This window comes from Pseudorca crassidens, chromosome 10, assembly GCF_039906515.1.
Source record: "Pseudorca crassidens isolate mPseCra1 chromosome 10, mPseCra1.hap1, whole genome shotgun sequence".
NCBI classification, from domain to species: Eukaryota; Metazoa; Chordata; class Mammalia; order Artiodactyla; family Delphinidae; genus Pseudorca; species Pseudorca crassidens.
Genome location: NC_090305.1, coordinates 106,185,180 through 106,211,620, shown reverse-complemented (window position 1 = coordinate 106,211,620; position 26,441 = coordinate 106,185,180). Strand labels below are relative to the sequence as shown.

Genomic DNA, 26,441 nt, shown 5'->3' with positions numbered 1-26,441 from the left:
CTGCATCGGCAGGCGGACTCTCAACCACTGCGCCACCAGGGAAGCCCTGTAGGAACTCTTAACTGCCCATTACAATAGCCGGTTTATATAGTTGCCCTGAAGCTATGATTTTAAACTAGGTCTTTAAAGTCCATATCTCTGCTTTTGTTTTTGTTTTTTAATGTGCAGCTACCTGGATTATACACACCTTGTTGAAAATGTAGGAGGAATTTTGTATCTGTACTAGGGTTGGGTGATGACTGAAACACAAAGGGAGACATAATCCTATAAGCCACAGCACACCATACATGTCCCCTAGGAGACAACAGGCCTGTGAAACAGGTAACATGTCCATGGAACAGAAAATGTTCACTTTTCACTAGGCCAATTGGTTACCACAAATAATTTCTTTCCCTGAACAACGCAAACAAGCAGGGTTTTCCCTATTTCGTACAAGAGGAGGGAAGCAGGAGACCAGCTATCTTACTGTGTGCAGGTCCCAACGCCTGCTTCTAAGAGCAAGACAAGTCCTTGATGGAAAATGTACAAAGTAACTGAGCTGGCAAGAAATCAGAAGGAAACACCCAGACTCCTTTCTCTCTGTTACACAGGTATGACATCTTCTGAAGCTCATACTCAAACAGGAAAAGAGAACAAAAGTTACTACATATCCATTATTTTGATCTTATCTGATTAGGTGGTTTTCTATACCTGCTGGGTTGGATTTTAAAGGAATGCCTGTACAACAGGAAATCAACTCCAGTACAAAAAATAAAGTCATGTGGAATTTTTGAAAACTGCCATACGGTAGGATCCGTATCCTAGTTGTTATAATGAAAATAGAACGTCTGCTTCTTAATTTTAAAAAAAGATATATAAATCTCAGTTCTGTTAGCCCACTGTGCCTGATGTTAAAATGGCACGTGAAGTTGGTCATGGAGAAAGTGGCCGCACGGGAGCTGCACACAAAGGGGCAGAGGGGACATGAACCCCCCCCCCGCCAGGGCACATCCGGGTAGCACCTGGGGGAGACTTACCTGGGTGTGCCCGAGGGTTTCCAGTACCGGCAGAAGAGGTACTGTCCATCGGCGTTGACCAGGTGAGGGAGGTCCTGGTACGGAACACTCTGCGGGGTCCGCCTGGGAGAACTTTCCTCTGGCATTCTGAAAGGCTCTTCAGGTCCTGGGAAGGAAGAAGGACACATTCCAAAGTCAGGGATATGGCAAAACACATAGAGATCAGGAGGGAAACCTTGTTCAGAGTCAGTAACAATTTTTTAAAGCAGGTTAAAAACAAAAAACCTCCATTTCAAAGATTTTAAAAATACATATATATTCCTTAAGACTGAAAAATCCCATTCGTTCTCAAGAAAAATGCTCACTTTATTTTTTAAGTGCCTCATTACAGCTTTTTCCCCCTTCCCATCTGTGTTTATTTTAAATCATTTCAGGAAACTTCATCTTAAAGACTACTTTAGCTGTAATCAAGTGGAAATTATAGTCAGCTCTACGGGTATAAAGACCCAGCTGCAAAAGACCCATCTATCTTAAAATCCCCAAGGAAGTTTCAAAGGGGCACGATAATGAGGTGGATGATATTGCGATTAATTCCTCCTGTCTGAAATTCCAAGGATGCCGTGACAAACCTGTTTCCATCACGTCCTGGCTTTTGCGGTCCACAACCACACAGCCTTGACAGTTAGAGCCAGGCAAACACGGGCTGTTCCCTCATCTCCGCGGTCACAGGTTCCCACCTCAGAGCCCTGGCTCACATATGCCGCCTGGGCTTGAAGGGTGCGGCGCCCTCTCAGCCCTCCGGGGCCGCCCTCCCTCCGCGGGGCGGGCAGCGGGCGCCTGCGAGCCTCCACTATTAGTTCACCATCACTTTTCCTAAACAAACCACTGAGGCGGCGTGAAGGGGGGCCAGGAGCCCGGCGCCCACTGCCCGGGAAGCCAGGGAACCAGCTCCGCGCTCCCAGGCCCCCCGCACACGCACACATGCGGGTCCCCGAGGAAAGTCACCCGGGCTCCCGACAAACTTTGTTCCCCTCCTGTCTCCACCAGCGCAGGCAGCACAGCACCGCGCTGTCTCTGGAGGTGCTGCCAGCTGCTCTGCTCGCGGACGGGCACGGGGACACGGAGTTGACAGGTCCAAGTTGGTTCGGGGCTGCTGCTGGGGAGCGGGGCGCGCGCGCACCAATGCACACACAGACACGCGCGCACACGCGCGCAGGAGCGCGGGAGCCCACGCCGAGCCCGGACGCGGGGACGCGGGGACGCGGGGACCCGGGGCTGCCCCACCCGGGGACGGCGCGGCAGCCGGGGGCGGGTACGGGAGGCAGTTACCGGGGCCACGAGCGCCGCTGTCGCGTCCCCGAGCGCGGTCCTCGTCTGTGGCGGGCTAGGGCCGGAGAGCTGCGCGCTGCCGGCTCCGCAGAGACAGGGCGCGGCGTCCGCGCCGCCACTTATCCCGGCTCTCGGCGGGGGCGGCCGGAGGGGGTGGGAACGCGAGAGGCGGCGCCGGGCCCACGTGTGCGGCTGGCGGACCCGCCACGCGCTCCTCCCCGCCGGCCGCGCCCCGGGGTGGCCGCGCCGGGGACTGTCACTCCCCGAACGGGGTCGGCTCTCGGGAGCCTCCGAGCGGGAGGACACGCCACACCCACGCGCGCACACACCACGCGCGCACACCCACCCGCACAGAGACACATGCAGGGACACACATGCACACAGACCTCCCCACAGATACACACACGTGGGCACCACGCATGCAAACAACAAACTGCACGGACACACACTCAATACACAAAGACAGACACACGCGATCCACAGAGACACACAAACCCACATAACACATAAAAAGGAACAGAGAGGCACTCAGACACAGACACCCCATGCAGACAGAGACACACACACATCACACACACACACCACACAGTCAGACACACACACAAGAAGCTGGGGGTTTGGGGGAGGATGTGCACAACCCCCAAGAGGTAGGGTAGAGGCAGACAAGTGCAGGCCTTGCCCCAGAAACCCTCCCTGGGCTCCTAACAAAACCCCTGGGAACAGGGGATTCTGAACAGCTTCCAGTGCAGCTGGCAGCGTAACTGGGGCACAGGGACAGCACTGGATCACAGTCTAGACCACCTGGGCTCAACATTAGCACCTCCAATTTGCCTGCGAGGCTTCGTCTCCTCACCTGCAACCCACGACTGACAGTATCTCTGTCCCTGAGTGACAGGTGCCCCTGCTCACACTGACCTCGGAAGGCCTTTGCGTCCTTCCTTCTTTCACAAACAACCTTACACCATAGCAGTGTTGAAAAGAACCACTGTCCTCCAGAAACTCCCATCTCAGGGTCACACGTCTTGAGGGGGGGGCCCAGGCTGCTTAAGGCCTGTGCTCCAAATTAAGAAATACCACGAGAGAAGCCGTTGAGAAGCCGCTTGGGTGTAAGCGCTGCGGAGAGGGGTGGCTAAGTGACGGGACCCAGGCACGCCAAGTCTGGAGCAGCCATCTCAGAGCAGAGAGCCGGGAGGCGGAGGCTGTCACACTGCAAGCACCTGGATTAGAATTTATTCAAGGAGTGGCCATTGGGGTCCAATGGACATTGTGGGGGACCCAAAGCCCACCAAGTCCCCTGTATGCAGTTGTTTCACATTTTCCCAGCTCCAGAGTCTCATGATTTTGAATACACACTGTGAAAGTTTGGGGGACAGTTTTCAGCAGAACCCCAGTGGAAGTGATGGTTAAGAGCTTGAAGAGTCTCTCCTAGTTTGGTTACCAACGTAAACGAGAGCACGGGGGTTGGTCGGCACCCACACTGGGAGTTAGGAGAGTGGGATTGTGCTGTTCCGTATATGGCTTTTTTTTTTAATTAAACTTTTTATTTTGAGAAAATTGTAGGCTCGATTATTCAATTATATAAACGTAGATTCAATTCAGAAATAATACAGAGAGATACTGTGTACCCTTTAATCCAGAGATAACATCTTGCAAAACTACAGGGCCATGTCACAACTGGGATATGGATGTTGACATAACCTTCCAACCCCACAAAGATCCCTCATGTTGCCCTCTTCTAGTTACACCCTCTGCTCTCCCATCCCCACTCTCCCCACACCCCGTGGTAACCACTAAGATGTTCTCCATCTCTAAACTTTTATAATTTAAGAAGTTTTATAAATTGAATTGCACAGTGTGTAGCCTTTTAGGATTCGCTTTTCCCTTTCAGCATTTCCAGGTTATCATGTAGTATCCCATGGTATGGACGTGACACATGGTTTAACAGTTCACCAGGTGAAGGACGTCTGGATTGTTTTCAGTGTCTGGCTACTACGAATAAAACTTCTGTGAACATTCATCTGCAGGTTTTGCATGTCTCTGGGATAAATGCCCTGGAGTACAATTGCTGGGCCCTATGGAAACTGCATGCTTAGTTTTTTAAGAGATTGCCAAAACGTATTTCAGAGTGGTTGTCCCATTTCATATTCCCACCAGAAATGTATGAGAGATCCAGTTTCTCATCAACTTGTCCGCATTTACCGTTCACTGTTTCTCTGTTTTTGTTTAGCCATTCTGTTAGATATATGGTGGTATCTCACTGCGACTGTAATTTTCATTTGTCTAATGGCTCATGTTGAGTATCATTTATGTACTTATTTGCCATCTGTATATCTAATTTACTGGATGCCTCTTCATGGCTTTTGACCATTTTCTAATTGGATTTTTTTTTAGTTTCTATTTGTTTTAGTTTTTACTGTTGAGTCCTGAGAGTTCTATATTTTAGATATTAATCATCTGTTGGATATGATTTGCAAATATTTTTTCCCATTTGTAGCTTGTCTTTTCATCTTGTTAATGTGGTCTTTTGCAAAGCAGAAGTTTTTAATTTTTATGATACAATTTATCAGTTTTTCACCTTACAGAGTTTGCTTTTGGTGTCAAGTCTCAGAACCCTTTACCTCGTACTACATCTGAAGATTTTCTCCTATGTTTTTCTCTTTATATTTTACATTTCAGCCTCTGATCTAGTCTAAGTTAACTGTTGTATAAGGTGTGAGACTTAGATCAGTTTTGTTTTTTGTGTTTTTTGTCTGTTGATGTCCAATTGCTCCAGTTTGCTGAAAAGGCTTCCCCTGCCCCCCACTGAACTGTTTCACAACTTTGTCAAAAATCACTCTGCCCAACTTGTTCGATCTGTTTCTGGATTCTCCATTCTGTTTTGATCTATGTGTCTATTTCTTCATCAGGACCTCACTGTCTTCATTATTGTAGCAATCTAAGAAATCTTAAAATTGGATAAACTGGTTCCTCCCACTTTATGCTTATTTTATACATTTTTTAGCTATTCTAGTTCCTTCACCTTTCAATATAAATTTTAGAATAATCTTGTCTATATCTGTAAAAAGTCTTGGTAAGATTTTGATAGGAATTGTGTTAAACATGCACATCAATTATGCTGATGACATTGTTACTATGTTGATTCTTCTTGGTATGTCACTCCATTTATTCAGGTCTTCTTTGAGTTCCCTCGGTGTCGTATAGTTTTTAGTATACACGTTTTATACATCTTTTGTCACATTTACATCTTTCTTTTTTCAAATAATTGTATATGTCATGTATTTTTAATCTCGGTTTCCATGTATTCACTTCCAGTGCATGGAAAGACAACTGATTTTTGTAGGTTCATCTTGTATCCTCTGACCTTGCTGAACTCACTTAGTAGGAGGGTGTTTGTTGTTGTTGTTTGTTTTTGTAGCTTCCTTGGGATTTTCCACATGGACTATCATCATATTTGGAGTTTCTTGTAGGCAACATATAGTTGGTTCATTTAAAAAAAATTAATTCTGCCAACCTCTGTCTTTTAATTGGTATATTTAGAACATTTACTGTAACGACTGTTAAGTTAGGGCTTAAGTCCACCATTTTATTTGTTTTCTGTTATTTCTCTTTTTCCTTTTTCTGTTTTATTTTTCTTGCCTTCCTGTGGGTTACTGGAACAGGATCGTTTTATAATTCTATACATTTTTATTTATCTGTACTGTGTTTGAGTGTATTTCTTTGTATAGACTTTTAGTGGTTGCTCTAGTACTGCAAATACATAGAGAGAGCATATATTGCATGTATATTACATATATATACATATATGTACACATATATCATGTTCACTGATATTTACCAGTTCTAGCGAACTATAAAAACCTAACATCTCCTTACGTCCCTTCACTCTCCCCCATTTATACTACATTTGTCAAATATTTCCTCTATGTACTCTGAGAAACAGATCAGACTGTGTTATAATTTTTGCTTTGACCATCAGATATAATTTAGAAAACTCGAGAGGAAAAGTAAAACCTATTTTATTTCCATGTATTTTTCCTCACCATGTTCTTTTTTTCCTTCCTGGTATTCCAAGGATCAATTTATCATTTTCTTTCTGTTTAGAGAACTTACTTTAGCCATTTTTTGAGGATAGGTCTGCTGGAAAAAAATTCTCTTTATTTTCCTTCATTTGAGAATGTCTTGATTTCCCCTTCATTCCTGAAGGATATGTTTGCTGGATATAGGATTCTGGTTAATAGTTCTTTTCTTTCAGGACTTGAAACAGGTTTTGCCACTCTCTTATGGCCTCATGGAATCTGAAGAGATATCCACTGTCATTCAAATTGTTTTTCTCTTACAGGCAACATGTCCTTTCTCTCTTGCTGCTTTCAAGATTCTTCTTTGACTCCAGTTCTCAGAAGTTTGATGATGCTGTGTCTTAGCATGGCTCTCTTAGAGTATGTACCATCTGAGGTTTGTTCACCTTCTTGGATTCATAGCTTTATGTCTCTTGCCAAATCTGGGACATTTTCAGCCATTATTTCTTCTGTTCCTTTTTCAGCCCCGCCATCTTTTCTCCTCTCTCTTTGGGACTCTGATGATACAAATGTTAGATCTTTCATTATATTTCCATAGGTCCCTGAGGGTCTGCTCACTTTTTTCCAGTCTGTTTCCTCTCTGTTGTCCAGAGTGGGTAATTTCTAGTGTCCTATCCTCCAGTTCACTAATTCTTTCCTCTGTCACCTCCATTCTGCCTTTGAACCCAACTCTTGGGGTTTTTATTTCAGGTGGTGCATGTATGTGCCCATCTGCCAGCCCCTCTGCCATGCCCACCTCCCAAAACTCCAATCCTAAGGTTTCTGGTCTATTTTACTGGGTTGGAACATAAAGGAGGGGGAGTAGGTGTTGATGGTGGGGTGACATGTAATTCTAGACACTTTGAGTTCTCTGGGACATCCAAGGAGAGGCCTGATGGGCAGGTGCAGAATGAGACTCAGACATTTGGAAATAATTGGTAATTGAGGTCATGAGAATGGAGTAACTTGTCCAGGAAATGTGCAGGAGGGGGAGGGGAGGGGAGGGGGAGGGGAGGGGAGGGGAGGGGAGGGGAGGGGAGGGGGAGGGGAGGGGAGGGGAGGGGAGGGGGAGGGGAGGAGGAGGGGAGGGGAGGGGAGGGGAGGGGAGGGGAGGGGAGGGGAGGGGAGGGGAGGGGAGGGGAGGGGGAGGGGAGGGGAGGGGGGAGGGGAGGGGAGGGGAGGGGGAGGGGAGGGGAGGGGGAGGGGAGGGGAGGGGAGGGGGAGGGGAGGGGAGGGGGGAGGGGAGGGGAGTTTGCAAAGGTGATGGAGACAGAGGAAGATGATCTGGAGGGTGTGATCTCAGAATCCAAAGGTACAGCATATGGTAAGAAAAAAGGACCAACAGAGTCTAATACTACTGTCCAGAAATCAATCAAGAGGACTGAGGTATGCACAATAGATTTGATGACAGGGAGGTCACATGTGACCTTGGAGATAACCCAGTTCATGGTTCATCAGAGCAGAAGACAGCCCGAACTGCATTATGAAGTGAGTGAAAGGGAGTGAGGCAGCGAGTGGAGACAACCATCTCAGGATATTTTCTGTGAAGAAGGGGCAGAAGAGCACAGTGGTGAAGTCGATGGGTTTGGGGGCCAGACAGCCTGGATGCAGAGCCCAGCTGTGCTGACTTCAGCGACATGATCTTGGGCAGGTGGTTTACCCTCTTTGTGCCTCCACAAAGTGAGGATAATTACAATTACTTTCTAGTTCACAGGCCTGAATAGAACAGCGCAGGTCAAGTACTTAGCACAGCGCCCGGTACAATAAAACCTCACGATTTCTAAGTTAAGGTACATATATTTATGTGCCTGTGTGAAAAATGCCAGCGAGAACCAAAAAGTAATCAGTGAATGGTGAGTCTCCTTCCCACTCCTGTCCCCAGGGGTAACCGCCCTGCAGGTGCTCGAGTGACCTTCCAGACCCACTCTGAGGTCTGAGGAGAGTGGGAAATGTCGGAAACATCTAGGAGGAAGAAGGGAGGAACTAAGATGCAAGGGCACCAAACGCCAGTGAGAGTAACTGAATTTCTAGTGGCTCCTTAAAGAGGCAGAGCCAGCTGCTGGGCGTGGGCGGTGAGGACAGGGCCCGTGAGGCTGCTGCTCAGCAGGTGTCGAGGTTTGTTGCATCAACAGCCCCTGCGAAGGGCCACTCACTCCCCACGCCATCTGCATTTGTGACTGTGCAGCTCTTCCCATGGAGAGATGGAGTCCAGATCCCCTGCCTTGAATCTGGACTGGCTCCACGACTTGCTCTGGCCAGTAGAATGTGGTGGAAATGATGCTGTGCTCATTCTAAGCCTGTTCCAAGCCACTGCAAGAGGCCTGCCATGCTTCCTCTCCCTTCCCTCTGCTGTGTCAACCCGCCTGGACAGCTCGCTGGGGCCACTATCGAGGCGCAGGGAGGATGAACACGTGGAGAAAACAGAGGCTCCGCAGCTCACAAGCAGCCTGTCCAGAAGCAGCTGTGCCCTGCTCACCTGCTGCTGCCCACAGTGCCTGAGGGAGCCTGGCCGGGACCAACATCCACCGCCACTGGCTGAGTCCAGCCCCCAGAATCATAAGCTGAATAGGTGGCGGCTGTTTGAAGCCCTAAGTCCTGGGGTGACTCGTGACACAGCAGGTCCCCCATTACATGTGCCTTCTTCCACACTCACAGGTTCCTTTCTCCGGCATCACTGCCGGACCTGGGAGGTGGGATTCAACAGTTCCAAGTGTAAACGTTTTTTAAAATCACTTTAAATTTGGATGGAGGAAGGAAAAGGGAACACTGTAGTGTATACACTATCTACAAAAAAGAATTTACAGATGACAACGAACAGGTTATAGGATGTACCCAAAGCTGTAACTGAAAAGGTCATTAAAAAAAAAATCCTAGGGCTGCTATGACAGGGTGTACTGATTCTGTGGTTCTGTCTTACTGAAATGTGTTTAAAAATTTCCTAACATCACTTCTGCCTTGGCCCCCCTTCTTTACTTTTCCCATAAAGTCTTAAGTTCCTTCTTCATCAATTCTTCCTGCATAGGAGACTTGGGGCCACTAACGGCCATGGTTGAGAAAGGGCTGCTGGGTGTCAAATGCACGTGGAAGTCCTAAGACGCATGTGGGCGCAGAAAAACTCCTGAGGTGACTCAGCCTCCACTGACTCTTTCCGAGGACACGGCTGTCAGCGTCACTGAGGGTGGTTACACCAGCAGGGTGGCATGGCGCTCAAGGCACATCCCTGGCTTTCCTTGACCACTGAGAGTTGTGCAGGAAAGACAAAACAGTGGAATTTTAATCCTTTTAGTGTGGTTCCCACAGCAGTTACATCCACTGGAATCAAAACAGGGGCTTCAATTAAAAGGGGGAATTTGACAGCTGAGGAAACTGCACTGCCTTTCCTTGGCCACGGCCCACATGTTGGGAGGCAGAAGCAGCCCCTGAACCCCATCTGTCCGCACCCCATGTCCTTTCCTCTCCTACAGACTGCCATGTGGGCCGAGGTTTCTGGGGAGGATGGATGCAGGTGCTCACAGGCAGGGGTTAAGTGCCACTCAGCTGCATCATGGGAAAATCCCCTTCAGTGCCTGCATCTTTCTGAGGAAAACTCTTCGTTAGGTTTTTATGCATCCGTAAAGGCTCACTCATCTCCCTTTCTGATAAAGGCAACCACGCGTCCCTAGAAGTTAACCACTTGGCTTTGTCTTCATTCATTTATTTGTAGGGTTACCTTAAATTTGTGGCAAGAGTTCATTTTCTATTTAAAGAAACCTTTAAAATAAATGAAGTTTAACACCAGTTAATGTAAAGAAAGACAGTGAAGTAAATACAGAGCACGTGGTCCACAGACACGGCGAAGCTACAATGTCAGTGGTGTGGCCGTGAGTGAGTCAGGGACGCCCAGGGAGGAGCCCCGGGGTGGAGGCGCTCTGCCTCTACCTGCCGACAGTGCGTCCTGGTTCAGGCTCCTTCCACGCCAGCCCGAGACCTTGCTGCTAGGCTTCAGCCTCCTGTGGGTCAGAATAACGGTCGGCACAGAGGGTCTCCAAGGTCATTCTCAGAAAGTCATCTGTGGAGGGCTATTTTTGCTATGTATTTAAGCACCAGGGCCAGGTCATTCTCAGAAAGTCATCTGAGGAGGGCTATTTTTGCTATATATTTAAGCACCAGGGCCAGGCCTACTGGGAAAGGCCATTAAGTCCAGTCAGATCCACAAAGATGAAAATGCAGGTTCCCACCCACATGCCACCCCCTTTAAATGCGTTTGGCAAGTCCGCAATGTCAGCAATTAGTAACCGGGCCCAGTCACTGTAATGAGATTTGCACTCAGCAGTAAAGGAGAAATGCTTCCACTGACTAATCTGGTTAATGGAGCAGTTAAAGTTATACACACCGAAAAATATTCCGTCAGGGTCACTCTAAGTACAAGTAAAACGGACTCCGCTAGCAAGTAACAGTGGTGGGTAACACACATCTATTTTTATTTAAAAAATGTCTTTTCAACTTCACTTGAAATAGATGCCACTCCCCTAGTGCTGAAGGTTGGTCTCTGAAGGCAAATGAGGTCGTGGTTACGCTCAGGCAGGGAAAGTCCAGTGACGGTTGAGTAACTGCAGACGGCGCTGCAGATGTATGGACATTTCCAGACACTCGAGGCAGTTTGGGGGGAGGCACAGTGCACAGCATCTCTAAACAACAGCATATTTTCTCGTCTGTTTTCATCTGGTTGATTTTGGTCAGAGAGGCTTGTTATGCGCATGGACCCTGGGGTCTTAATCAGCTCTTGGACTTTCAGGCTCTGTGCCCTTGAGCAAGTTACTTAGCCTCTCTGTGCCTCAGTGTCCTCATCAGTAAAAGGAATGTGGTAATATTACTTGCTTCACAGAATGGCTGTGAGGACTAAATGAACTGACACATTAGAATGCTGAGAACAATGTTGGGCATACAGTAAATGCTTTACGTGTGAGCTATATTCTTTTATTATTATTATTATTTGTAACACAGCATCAACACTCCCCTCCAAATTGCCTTTGTAAATACCACACGCCTGAGAACCTGTGTCTTAGGCAATCGTGGACCATATACAATGTTAAATGTACACTTCCCTGTACGTCAAGCAAAACTGGTGAGCTTGAGGAAGGATTTTACCTCTGAAAGCTGTCCTAGACATCATCCATTCTAAAGCCACCATTTTGTAGATGAAACAACTGAGACCAGAGGGGTGAGGTGACTTGCCCAAGGTTGCACAGCAAGTTGGCGGTCAAGTACAGAACAAGGGCCCATGCTGCTCCTTTTGCCTCTTGGGTACAATTTACATCATCTGCTTTCATTCCCAGTGGATTCTTAGTGTTTCAGGTATGAAAAGCAATTGGAAACCAGGGATTATGATGCGTGGGGTCCCTCACCCACATGCTGTCACAGGCAGTGTCAGACCTTCCCCCGCTCATTTCCTTCAAATCCACAAGAGGTCTCTGTGGACACTTGTTTTCTCTATAATTTGTTTTTTGACCACCAAACAACACTTTCTCTTTTCCAACAACAGTTATATTTCCTTTTAAGGAATTCTCCACCACTGTGTAAATTCTTGGGGCCACTGTCAATCAAAGTGTGTGCCTCCCTCCAGATGGGTTGGCCCAGGGCCCAAGGAAGGCCACTGGAGGCTCCCAGACCCTTGCACAGAGTGACATGGGATGGAAGGTACAGGCAGAGCTCACTCACACCTATGCTTTCTGGGCATGGTAGCTGGGGGGTGGGGAGGAGTTGGTTCCTGCTGCAGGATGCCTGGTGCACGTCGTGGGCCCTGATCTGTGGTTTCCAAGCTTCCAGGCTCTGGTGCATCCTGTAAGTGGATCCAACAGGGCTCCAATAAAGGCCCTTTTGGCTTAAGTCAGCCAGATTTGATTTCTGTTGCTTGCAATCAAAGACCTGGTTTTTTCCCCTATTTATTTATTTATTTATGGCTGCATTGGGTCTTTGTTGCTGAGCGCAGGCTTTCTCTAGTTGCGGCGAGCGGGGGCTACTCTTCGTTGCAGTGTGCGGGCTTCTCACTGAGGTGGCTTCTCTTGCTGTGGAGCATGGGCTCTAGGCGTGCAGGCTTCAGTAGTTGTGGCACATGGGCCCTGCAGTAGAAGCACAGAGCCCTAACCACTGGACAGCCAGGGAAGTCCCTGGCCCCAGCTTCTAATACCATCACGTTGGGAGACAGATTGCAACATACAAATTTGGGCGTGGTGGTGGTGTGGGGGACACAAACATTTAGTCTGTGGCACCAAACAATCTCCAAAACACAGATACAGACATATTCCTAGGATTCCTGTCCCTTAATAAGACTGTCTAATGGCAAATGGAGATAGCCAACTCTGCATTTAGTTGAACTTTATTCACTTATTTTTTTGAAGGACTAAAATGCAGATCCTAGGGAATTCCCTGGCGGTCCAGTGGTTAGGACGCCGCGCTTTCACTGCCGAGGGCGTGGGTTCAATCCCTGGTCAGGGAACTAAGATCCCGCAAGTTGTGTGGTTCGGCCAATAAAATAAAATAAAATGCAGAGCCTAGAAGACTAGCCTCTTCACCTGCAGGAGACTTTGTGGAGACACCATGCAAATAATCTTGTGTTTCTCCTGAGTCCCCAGGACCTCATCACCCAGGGGATGGAAATTAAGTCACGTATAGGGATGGTAATACCTGATGACACCCACTACTTAGGCTCCGGGTTGATATTTTGTGTCTACAGGCCTATGTAACACTCACCACAACCTTAGGAAGGAGGAGCTCTTATCATTAGCCCCATTTTACAGATGAGCAGCCTCAGTAGTTGTGGCACACGGGCTTAGTTGATCCGCGGAAAATGGGATCTTCCCAGACCAGCGCTCCAACCCGTGTCCCCTGCATTGGCAGGCGGATTCTTAACCACTGCACCACCAGGGAAGTCCCCCACGTAATATTTTTAAATTTTTAGTAGAATTCCTCTTTTTACTCATTGTGTATCTGAAATTCAAATGGAACTGTTTTGCATCCTGTATTTTTAATTGCTGAATCTGGCAACCCTAGTCTACCAGGATCCAGTTGTTAACCTCGCAACATCTAAAAGGGCTTGAAGCTTTTAAAACAAAGGGATTCATTAAGAAGAACCAAAAGAGCAGAATGAGTGGCTTCAATTAAGGGACACTGAGTACAATTATATTTTCAACCCTGACATGAATGTAGTTGAATCACCAATTTCTCTCCACAACAGAGCAAGAACTAGAGGTGGCAGAGGGTTTAGTAAATAGTACTGGAAAATAAAGCTGAATTTCTACCTAATACCACACGAGTTACAGACCCAACAGTGAGAGACAGACTTTAAAAGAAAATACCAGAGAATGTCTTTGTTACCCTAGGTGTAGGGAAGGCATCTTAAAGCAAATTTAAAAAATACAAACCATAAGACAAAAAAAAAAGAATTTGATTACATCAAAATTAAGGATTTCCTTTCGACAAAGGACACCAAGGACAAACAGGGCAAGACAAGGACAAGGTGGAGATATTTACCAAAGACAAATTAGGGATTAATTTATAAAAGGCACAAGGAACTCTTGAAAATCAACAAGAAAAAGTCAACTGACCTAAGAGGGAAAAAGTGGGCAGAGAATATAAATAGGGGATTTACAGAAACAGAATACCAAAAAGCTAACAAGTGTATCAAAGAGATGCTCAAAATCATCAGTAATCAGAGAAATGCACAACTAAATAACATCGACACATCACTCTGTACAAGCCTGTGTCAGCCTGGCAACGAGAGAAGGCTGGGCTCAGGAAGGGGCTGCAGGAGAGCTGCACCCGGCTGGTGGGAGTGGACAGCCTCGCACCCCCGGCCAGCACCTCCCAGTCCCATTCTCACACAGCTCCAGAGGGGGCAGCACAACCCTTTGTGGGCAGCCGTCCATGCTCCCTGAGCGCCATTGCTGGGGCAGTGGACCAATCACAGAAGGTTATGCAGAGTTCAAAGCAATGGCCAGACACACCCAAAGTAACAGAAGCGCCTGCAGAGCACTTAGTAAACAAAGTGAAAAACAGAAATCTATAACCCACTTCCATTTATATGTACTTAAAAACACAGGCACCCCAAACATAGTTTGCAATCATGAGCTACATATTCAGAATAGAAAAGTTGTATTTGCTTGGAAGGAGAATCGGGAGAGGGATGCAGAGATACAGAAAATGATAAATGAGAGAAAGAAGTAATAAAAATAATAAACAAAGAGCAAACAATAAAATAATAAGTAAAGAAGAAAAATGTAAATAAAATGCAAGAAGAAACAACCAAGCGTGGTAAGTAGCATGAAATGAGAGGTACTCTCGGCCCAGCCCTCTGCACCTGAAGTTCAAACACAAACCTGTAGATAAATAACTAAGTAACCATGGGGGTCTACAGTCACTGTCATCGTCCCCTTTGGGGCTCACTCCGAGGTACCCACTTCTCCGACCCTCGGGAGCCCTGGGCTCCCGGCTGCTGCTCAGTTCTGCCCAGCCTCTGGGCCTGCTGTCCTTTTCATGCAAACTGTCTCTGCATCTTGCATGTGGATGCCCCGATTCCCACTGCTGAGACGTAGTTCTTCCCTCCTTCTCCTGGGGAAATGCAATCACTCACGCAGCGGGTGAACCCATTACTCGGCCCAGCCCCACTCTCTCTGACTCGTGGATCTGAGCTCCTCACGTTCTGGGTCTTAATCAGTGGGTTCTGACCAAGGGAGCAGAGTGCCACCTGAACTCCCCTCCTTTCCTAACATTCTCTGCAACCTCGGACGGGGGAGGGCACCTCAGCATCTCTACTTGAAAATGTTCCTTAGGTGGCTCTTAGGTTGAAAAATGCTGACTTTTTTTAACAAAACAAAACAAAACTGTAAGGCAGGCTCTAAAATTAGCACATGGACAGTTTAATTGTTTAGCCATAGAAGACTTGGTGAGATGGTTATCTGTTTTGTTCATGTATTTCTAATTACGAACCAATAATGTGGAATAGAACTCATTTTATTATAACCACTAGTCTGCAATAAAGCAAATGCACAAAAGATAAAATTAGCACACAGAAATCAACAGCCTTAAATATATATCTCAGAGGACATTAGGAAGATAAAATCCCTTTTATAATAACAACAAAGAAGATAAGATATTTAGGAATAAACTTAAGAAACATGCAAAACCTACATTAAACACCTTCGAAAGACACGGAAAATAGATGTGAACAAATGAAAAGACATTCCTTGTTCTTAGAATGGCATCATCGTAAAATTAAGTTTTCCTTAAATTAATTTATGAAGTTTAAACAATCCCAATAAAAATAGCAACAAGCTTCTTTGTGAAGTTAGACAATTGATACGAAAGCTCTTAACCTTAAAAACGCAAGAACCAAATTTAATGCCTGATAGGCAAGAATGCCTGACAGGCAAGAACGCCTGACCAGATGCTGAAGCAAGCTTTTCAGACAGTGTGGTATCAGCGCACAAATGACTGAAGGATCCGTGGAAAAGAACAGAAAGTCCAAAAAGAGAGCCAGGCACATGTAGGAATTTGGCATTTGATAAAGGTGGCATCTCAAGTCATTGGGGCAAAGAAGGACTTTTTAACAAAGAAACTGATTAGTTGTTTGAAAAAAGATACCAGATCTGCAGCTCACACCACACATAAGAACAAATTACAAAGGGGTCAGAGATCTAGATGTAAACAAAAGAAACCACCAGAAAGCCAGGACTCTCATGTCCCTCCTGACTCTCAGGTGCTGGGATTTCAACGCTTTGGCAAAGTAACTGAAAAGGCAGAGTGTCCCTCTGAAAACAAGTATTGGGTTGGCAAAAAAAAATTCGTTCGGTTTTAAGTAAAAATAAAAGATTTTTCATTTTCACCAAGAACTGTATTGAACACCGTATTCACTAATCGACGAGACAATACACTTGTTTCGGTTTTCAGACCACCTGGCTCACCCACTGTGCAGCTGTGATGCACAGGACGTTTTATACCCACATTTGTGCAGACTGCCAGCTCACAGCAACCACCAGACATTTCCCAGACACCCTTGCACCTGAAGCGACCACGAGGATCAAGTTCAAAAATGCTGAAAACAACGTGTGGTTCTCTAAGTTAAAACTCTCCTGAGCTGATTTAGAGATTAACCCAGAACAGTCGGCGGCATCACGGCAGCCCCTACCCGGCGCAGTGGTGAAGGAGCACCGCTAGGTCAGATCAGGGACAGGGCAGCCTGGGTCGGAAGGGAGCCACCGGTCAGGCAAAACTATTACAGGGGTGGTAACATTTAGAGTTTCTTTTTTGAGGTCAAAAGAAGTTGTTTTCACATCGCCAGCAGCCCCCCACCTGTTGTAACAGGAACCCAGATGGGGGAGCGCGTGGCCCAGTTAAGATCTTAAATCACTTCCCGAGAGTGACAAGCATGACTTGGCGGCCTCCTGAGCACGGGTCAGAACCTGCTCAGCAGAGGAAGTGACAACAGCACCCTGGCCTCCCAACCCCAGAGGCCAGCAGGCAAGCTCAGAGCTTCTGGGGCTGGTGCGGAAGGGCGCTGCAAGGGAAGGGGCTGGGAAAGGGAGAACACATCTGTAAATACTGAGGGGTCCACAGGGAGAGCGGAAGGGGCTGCAGCAGAAAGTCAGCCTTGCAGGGATGCGCGCTGCAGCCTCAGAGCCACAGATGCACAGCCGGGGGCAGGGGCGGGGGGCGTGGTGGTGGCGGAGGGGAGGCTCTGCCCTTAGGCAGCACTGCAAACACCAGTGTGTGTTCAGAGTGCAGGGACTTGAGCTGGTCAGCAGCACAGAAAAGAGCTGCCTTCCTCTGTTAAGGGAGAGGAAAACCTCTCCAAACATCTGATCCTAGAGAAAGGCTGAGGCACATTTATAACCCTTTTAAAGCATGATCGTGATACGTGTGGAATAGATACATTCAGCGGGCATGATGGTGACTTGAGACACCTGCAGGGAGAAAATGCCTTTAAGCAGGTGCGTTGGCATGTGACGCTCTCAAACCCCAGACAAGGTGTCCCCATGTCCAATCACAGAGGATTCATGGCAGGTGCTGTACAAAGAAACCCTCAGGGAAACTGACAGAAGACACACACACGGCTGCATTTAAGGGTTAAGGCCTAAGACAGCATCCTTTGACATGGAAGAGCTGGGAGCACCCAGGAAACAGGAGCACGGATTCACATCCTCCAGAAACAAGCTCCTTGCCTGGCCTGCAAGGTTCCATGGGTCCGGCCCTACCCCGACAGCTCTGAGCACCCCCCCCCAATCTAACCCTTCTGTTGCCCCCTCCACACCCGCCACTTTGAACGCACCCACTGGTCCTGACTCAGGGCCTTTGTTCCTGTGGGTCCTCCACCCCGGAAGCCCTGTGCTGTCCAACCTTATTAGCAGGACTGTCCCTCACTCTCTCAGGCTCTGCTCGGGTGTCAGCTCCAGACAGGCCCCCCGCCCTCTCCCAACCAAGTAGCCCCTGATCCTCTATCGCCGACCTCCTTCCTTCTGTTTCCTTCACAACACCCTCACTATTCTGAGTACTTCATAATAGGTCACAGACTCAATACTAAAATTATAGTATTTATAAATGCATTAATACTTAGTACATCTTTCTGTCGTTACTTGTTTACTGTCTAGGACACACCGTCCAGCACGGTAACCTCTAGCAACACTTGGGGTTCGGCGGGTCTGAGCTGAGGAGTGCTGCAAGTGTGAAACACACACTGGATTTTGAAGACTTAGCATAAAGAGAGAAGGTAAAGGCTCTCACCAGTGATTTTTATATTGATTACATGCTGAAACAATGAATTTTGGATTAACTCAATATATTGGGTTACCCACAGTTTAATACTGAAATCAATTTCATTTACGTCTTTTTACTCTGTCAATGTGCCTACTAGACAAGTTTAACTTCCACATGTGGCTTGCATTTGTGATTTTCGTCCTGTTTCCACTGGACAGCAGTGATCTAGGATGAACATCCTGTGAGAATACAGACTTTGTCTTGTCCCGGCGTCTAGGAGAGCACCTGGTGCACAGTTCAGGCTTCAGTCACTTGTTAGCGGGACCCTGTGTCCATTGCATTCTCTCCCTCTGTCCTCACTCTCTCACAATTCCTTGCCCCCTGATGACATCATTACATAGGATGCCAACACCCTTCCTTGTCTGCTTAACTAAGCCCCTGTCCTGATCTGCTCCCTTCTTGGTTAGATCTTAAAATGTGTTTGGAAATAACCTTAATTCTTTTCCAAAATAGTTACTGCATTTTGAAGAGCCCATTTTATGGATAAATTAATCTAATTACCCTGAAAGGACAGGTGGAAGAAAGGGAAAGAAAAACAAACAAACAATCTCATCGTAGGGAGCAGTGTGGGGTAGCAGCCGAGACAGCGAAGGCCAGGGGGTCAGAAAGGTGCCAGATGCCTGAGCAGGAAAGGAGGGGTCAGCAGTGAGGACAGGAGGGGCAAGCACTGAGAACCAGCCTCTGCGTCCCGGCCCCAGGCAGGCGCCCCCCACTCGGAGCAGCTGCTGAGGCAGCAAAGACATCTACGTGCGGAGAGACGCCAGCCACTCAAAGTCACTCTGCAGAATTGCTGAGCACTTCCTATATGCCAGTGCTGGGGACACAGCCAGAATAGAACAGACAAGGTCGCTTCCTGGAGCTTATATTCTGTCTGAAGGAGACAGGAAATGAGCACACAAGCACATACATACATATGTATTCTACGCGCTTTGGTACTGCACACTCAGAGACTGGAATCCATGTTCTCAATTCAATTTTAACATCCACAGCTTGGCGGATAAAGTTGGGCAGTGGAACTGTTTGAGTATAATTCTAGGACTTTTACAAGTTAAGGATATCTAAGATAAATCTCTGCAGAAATAAAACCCAGGCTAGATTTGAGAACACAGAGGCCACTGTGTAAAGGAGCATTTAGTCCCAGCTGAGTGCCACTAATGCGGGACAGCTCCAAGACTTGTCACATACATTGCATGCTGAAACCTAGAAAATGCTAAAAATCACATTTCTAGAGAAGAAAAAATCATTTTAATACCAGTATTAGCATCAGTACAAAAGTAGTACAAAACGCACCTGCAGAGTTGCTAGTGTTGCTATGATATTTGGCACAGAATGAAAGAAAAGCAAAACATGACACCCACTGGAATAGAACTCGCTTGCCTGAAAAGCCCTGAACTCTGCAGCGCTCCAGGGCAGGAAAATGCTCTGAGCATGCCCCAGCACCTTCTGGAAACTGCTAGCACTGCCGCCCAGATCGCTGGCTCTGAGCTGAAAGGAGCCAGAAACAAGGAACAAGGGCATTGATTTAACATTCTGCAGTCACCGCAGCACCAGGGCAGGGAGCCCACGTGTAGGGTGGCTCAGCAAAGGAGACCTGGCAAACTGTAATGCAGGCTTTTGGGCGATATGTAATCAGTCCCTGGCTTATGAATTATGTACTACTACATTGATGCTCAATGAATTTCTGCAGGAGGGATGGGTGTGCTATTCACAAGTGGTGTCTCACTATAAAAGGAAACACTGAGAAGATTGGTTCAAGATGGCGGAGTAGAAGGACGTGCGCTCACTCCCTCTTGCGAGAGCACCAGAATCAACTAACTGCTGAACAATCATCGACAGGAAGACACTGGAACTCACCAAAAAAGATACCCCACATCCAAAGACAAAGGAGAAGCCACAATGAGACGGTAGGAAGGGCACAATCACCATAAAATCAAATCCCATAACCACTGGGTAGGTGACTCACAAACTGGAGAACGATTATACCACAGAAGTCCACCCACTGAAGTGAAGGTTCTGAGCCCCACGTCAGGCTTCCCAAGCTAGGGATCAGGCAATGGGAGGAGGATTTACCAGAGAATCAGACTTTGAAGGCTAGTGGGATTTGATTGCAGGACTCTGACAGGACTGGGGGAAACAGAGACTCCACTCTTGGAGGGCACACACAAAGTAGTGTGTACATCAGGACCCAGGGGAAGGAGCAGTGACCCCAGGGAAGACTGAACCAGACCTATCTGCTAGTGTTGGAGGGTCTCCTGCAGAGGCAGGGGGCAGCTGTGGCTCACTGCAGGGACAAAGACACTGGCAGCAGAAATTCTGTGAAGTACTCCTTGGCGGGAGCCCTCCCAGGGTCCGCCATTAGCCCCACCAAAGGGCCTGCAGGCTCCAGTGCTGCATCGCCTCAGGCCAAACAACCAACTGGGAGGGAACTCAGCCCCACCCACCAGCAAACAAGTGGATTAAAGTTTTACTGAGCTCTGCCCACCAGAGCAACAGCCAGCTCTACCCACCACCAGTCCCTCCCATCAGGAAGCTTGAACAAGCCTCTTAGATAGCCTCATCCACCAGAGGGCAGACAGCAGAAGCAAGAAGAACTACAATTCTGCAGCCTGTGGAACGAAAACCACATTCACAGAAAGATAGACAAGATGAAAAGGCAGAGGACTCTGTACCAGATGAAGGAACAAGATAAAACCCCAGAAAAACAACTAAATGAAGTGGAGATAGGCAACCTTCCAGAAGAAGAGTTCAGAATAATGATAGCGAAGATGATCCAGGACCTCGGAAAAAGAATGGAGGCAGAGATCGAGAAGATGCAAGAAATGTTGAACAAAGACCTAGAAGCATTAAAGAACAAACAAACAGAGATGAACAATACAATAACTGAAATGAAAACTACACTAGAAGGAATCAATAGCAGAATAACTGAGGCAGAAGAAGGGATAAGTGACCTGGAAGATACAATGGTGGAATTCACTACTGCGGAACAGAACAAAGAAAAAAGAATGAAAAGAAATGAAGACAGCCTAAGAGACCTCTGGGGCAACATTAAACGCACCAACATTCGCATTATAGGGGTCCCCGAAGGAGAAGAGACAGAGAAAGAACCCTAGAAAATATATGAAGAGATTATAGTTGAAAACTTCCCTAACATGGGAAAGGAAACAGCCACCCAAGACCAGGAAGTGCAGAAAGTCCCAGGCAGGATAAACCCAAGGAGAAACACACCAAGACACACAGTAATCAAACTGACAAAAATTAAACACAAAGAAAAATTATTAAAAGCAACAAGGGGGAAATGACAAATAACATATGAGGGAATTTCCATAAGGTTAACAGCTGATTTCTCAGCAGAAACTCTACAAGCCAGAAGGGAGTGGCACGATATATTTCAAGTGATGAAAAGGAAGAACCTAAAACCAAGAGTACTCTACCTGGCAAGGATCTCATTCAGATTCGCTGGAGAAATCAAAAGCTTTGCAGACAAGCAAAAGCTAAGTGAATTAAGCACTACCAAACCACCTCTACAACTGCTAAAGGAACTTCTCTAGGTGGGAAACACAAGAGAAGAAAAGGGCCTACAAAAACAAACCCAAAACAATTAAGAAAATGGTAACAGGAACATACGTATCAATAATTACCTTAAATGTGAATGGATTAAATGCTCCAACCAAAAGACACAGGCTCACTGAACGGGTACAAAAACAAGACCCATATATACACTGTCTACAAGACACCAACTTCAGACCTAGAGACACATACAGACTGAAAGTGAGGGGATGGAAAAAGATACTCCATGCAAATGGGAATCAAAAGAAAGCTGGAGTAGCAATACTCATATCAGATAAAATAGACTTTAAAATAAAGACTGTTACAAGAGACAAGGAAGGACACTACATAATCATCAAGGGATCAATCCAAGAAGATATAACAATTTTAAATATATATGCACCCAACCTAGGAGCACCTCAATACATAAGGCAACTGTTAACAGCTATAAAAGAGGAAATCGATGGACTTCTCTTGTGGCACAGTGGTTAAGAATCCTCCTTCCAATGCACGGGACATGGGTTCGATCCCTGGTCTGGGAAGATCCCACATGCCGCGGAGCAACTGGGCCTGTGTGCCACAACTACTGACGCTCACACACCTAGAGCCTGTGCTCTGCAACGAGAGAAGCCAATGAAATGAGAAGCCTGCACACCCAAAGGAAGAGTAGCCCCTGTCAGCCTCAACTAGAGAAAGCCTGCACACAGCAACAAAGATCCAAAAAAACGCAGCCAAAATAAATACAATTATTAAAAAAAAATGGAAATTGACAGTAACTCACTAATAGTGGGGCACTTTAACACCTTACTTACACCAATGGACAGATCATCCAGACAGAAAATTTATAAGGAAACACAAGCTTTAAATGACACAACAGACCAGAAAGATTTAATTGATATTTATAGGACATTCCATCTGAAATCAGCAGATTACACTTTCTTCTCAAGTGCACATGGAACATTATCCAGGATAGATCACATCTTGGGCTACAAATCAAGCCTTGGTAAATTTAAGAAAATTGAAATCATATCAAGCATCTTTGCCGACCACAACACTCTGAAATTAGAAATAAATTACAGGGAAAGAAACGTAAAAAACACACATAGAAACTAAACAATATGTTACTAAATAACCAGCATATCACTGAAGAAATCAAAGCGGGATTCAAAAAATACCTAAAGACAAATGACAACGAAAACATGACAATCCAAAATCTGTGGGATGCAGCAAACGCATTTCTAAGACAGAAGTTTACAGCAATACAATCCTACCTCAAGAAACAAGAAAAATCTCAAATAAGCAATCTAACTGTATACCTAAAGGAACTAGAGAAAGAAGAACAAACAAAACCCAAAGTTAGTAGAAGGAAAGAAATCATAAAGATCAGAGCAGAAATAAATGGAACAGAAACAAAGAAAACAACAGCAAAGATCAATAAAACTAAAAGTTGGTTCCTTGAGAAGATAAACATAATTGATAAACCTTTAGCCAGTCTCATCAATTAAAAGAGAGAGAGGACTCAAATCAATAAAATTAGCGAGGTTTCTCTGGTGGTGCAGAGGTTAAGAATCCGCCTGCCAATGCAGGGGACACAGGTTCAAGCCCTGGTCTGGGAAGATCCCACATGCCATGGAGCAACTAAGCCCGTGCACTGCAACTACTGAGCAGGCGCTGTAGGGTCTGTGAGCCACAACTACTGAGCCCGCCTGCCACAACAACTGAAGCCTGTGCACCTAGAGTCCGTGCTCCGCAACAAGAGAAGCCACCGTGATGAGAAGCCCGCGCACTGCAACGAAGAGTAGCCCCCGCTCACCACAACTACAGAAAGCCAGCACACAGCAACAAAGACCCAACGCAGCCAAAAATAAAAATAAAATAAATTTATTTTAAAAATAAATAAAAATAAAATTAGAAATGAAAAAGGAGAAGTTACAACGGACACTGCAGAAACACAAAGCATCCTAAGAGACTACTACAAGCAACTCTATGCCAATAAAATGGACAACCTGGAAGAAATGGACAAATTCTTAGAAATGCACAACCTGCCAAGACTGAATCAGGAAGAAATAGAAAATGTGAACACACCAATCACAAGCACTGAAATTGAGACTGTGATTAAAAATCTTCCAACAAACAAAAGCCCAGGACCAGATGGCTTCACAGGCAAATTCTATCCAACATTTAGAGAAGAGCTAAGACCTATCCTACTCAAACTCTTCCAAAATATAGCAGGGGGAGGAACACTCCCAAACTCATTCTACGAGGCCACCATCACCCTGATACCAAAACCACACAAGGATGTCACAAAGAAAGAAAACTACAGGCCAATATCACTGATGAACATAGATGCAAAAATCCTCAACAAAATACTAGCAAACAGAATCCAACAGCACATTAAAAGGATCATACACCATGATCAAGTGGGGTTTATTCCAGGAATGCAAGGATTCTTCAATATATGCAAATCACTGTCATAAACCATATTAACAAATTGAAGGAGAAAAACTATATGATCATCTCAATAGATGCAGAGAAAGCTTTTGACAAAATTCAACACCCATTTATGATAAAAACCCTGCAGAAAGTAGGCATAGAGGGAACTTTCCTCAACATAATAAAGGCCATATATGACAAACCCACAGCCAACATCATCCTCAATGGTGAAAAACTGAAAGCATTTCCACTAATATCAGGAACAAGACAAGGCTGCCCACTCTCACCACTCTTATTCAATATAGTTTTGGAAGTTTTAGCCATAGCAATCAGAGAAGAAAAGGAAATAAAAGGAATCCAAATCGGAAAAGACGAAGTAAACAAGTCACTGTTTGCAGATGACATGACACTATACATAGAGAATCCTAAAGATGCTACCAGAAAACTACTAGAGCTAATCAATGAATTTGGTAAAGTTGCAGGATACAAAATTAATGCACAGAAATCTCTGGCATTCCTATACACTAATGATGAAAAATCTGAAAGTGAAATCAAGAAAACACTCCCATTTACCACTGCAACAAAAAGAATAAAATATCTAGGAGTAAACTTACCTAAGGAGACAAAAGACCTGTATGCAGAAAATTATAAGACACTGATGAAAGAAATTAAAGATGATACAAATAGATGGAGAGATATACCATGTTCTTGGATTGGAAGAATCAACATTGTGAAAATGACTCTACTACCCAAAGCAATCTACAGATTCAATGCAATCCCTATCAAACTACCACTGGCATTTTTCACAGAACTAGAACAAAAAATTTCACAATTTGTATGGAAACACAAAAGACCCTGAATAGCCAAAGCAATCTTGAGAAGAAAAAACGGAGCTGGAGGAATCAGGCTCCCTGACTTCAGACTATACTACAAAGCTACAGTAATCAAGACTGTATGGTACTGGTACAAAAACAGAAAGATAGATCAATGGAACAGGATAGAAAGCCCAGAGATAAACCCACGCACATATGGTCACCTTATCCTTGATAAAGGAGGCAGGAATGTACAGTGGAGAAAGGACAGCCTCTTTAATAAGTGGTGCTGGGGAAACTGGACAGGTACATGTAAAAGTATGAGATTAGATCACTCCCTAACACCATACACAAAAATAAGCTCAAAATGGATTAAAGACCTAAATGTATGGCCAGAAACTATCAAACTCTTAGAGGAAAACATAGGCAGAACACTCTATGACATAAATCACAGCAAGATCCTTTTTGACCCACCTCCTAGAGAAATGGAAATAAAAACAAAAATAAACAAATGGGACGTAATGAAACTTAAAAGCTTTTGCACAGCAAAGGAAACTATAAACAAGACGAAAAGACAACCCTCAGAATGGGAGAAAATATTGGCAAATGAAGCAACTGACAAAGGATTAATTTCCAAAATTTACAAGCAGCTCATGCAGCTCAATAACAAAAAAAACAAACAACCCAATCCAAAAATGGGCAGAAGACCTAAATAGACATTTCTCCAAAGAAGATATACAGACTGCCAACAAACACATGAAAGAATGCTCAACATCATTAATCATTAGGGAAATGCAAATCAAAACTACAACGAGATATCATCTCACACCAGTCAGAATGGCCATCATCAAAAAATCTAGAAACAATAAATGCTGGAGAGGGTGTGGAGAAAAGGGAACACTCCTGCACTGCTGGTGGGAATGTGAATTGGTACAGAGAACTATGTAGAACAGTATGGAGAACAGTATGGAGGTTCCTTAAAAAACTACAAATAGAACTACCATATGACCCAGCAATCCCACCACTGGGCATATACCCTGAGAAAACCATAATTCAAAAAGAGTCATGTACCAAAATGTTCATTGCAGCTCTATTTACAATAGCCCGGAGACGGAAACAACCTAAGTGCCCATCACCGGATGAATGGATAAAGAAGATGTGGCACATATATACAATGGAATATTACTCAGCCATAAAAAGAAACAAAATTGAGCTATTTGTAATGAGATGGATAGACCTAGAGTCTGTCATACAGAGTGAAGTAAGTCAGAAAGAGAAAGACAAATACCGTATGCTAACACATATATATGGAATTAAAAAAAAAAATGTCATGAAGAACCTAGGGGTAAGACAGGAATAAAGACACAGACTTACTGGAGAATGGACTTGAGGATACGGGGAGGGGGAAGGGTGAGCTGTGACAAAGTGAGAGAGAGGCATGGACGTATATACGCTACCAAACGTAAGGTAGATAGCTAGTGGGA

General features: G+C 45.6%; 1 protein-coding gene across 4 annotated transcripts in view; it reads right to left on the bottom strand.

Annotated features, from left to right (window-relative positions):
* The window catches only part of MGLL (monoglyceride lipase), a 276,564-nt gene that overhangs the window by 101,776 nt on the left and 148,347 nt on the right, over positions 1-26,441 (bottom strand). Inside the window, exons 1-2 of one of the 4 annotated variants that reach the window (XM_067755703.1) lie at positions 2,325-2,534; positions 1,017-1,161 (exon numbers count right to left, since the gene is read on the bottom strand). In XM_067755703.1, the coding sequence (XP_067611804.1) occupies positions 1,017-1,141 (125 nt within the window). In that variant the 5' untranslated portion in view covers positions 1,142-1,161; positions 2,325-2,534. Of the gene's footprint in view, positions 1-1,016; positions 1,162-1,624; positions 1,975-2,324; positions 2,535-26,441 lie in introns of those variants that run through there. The other 3 variants (XM_067755705.1, XM_067755702.1, XM_067755704.1) reach the window with 3 other exon arrangements.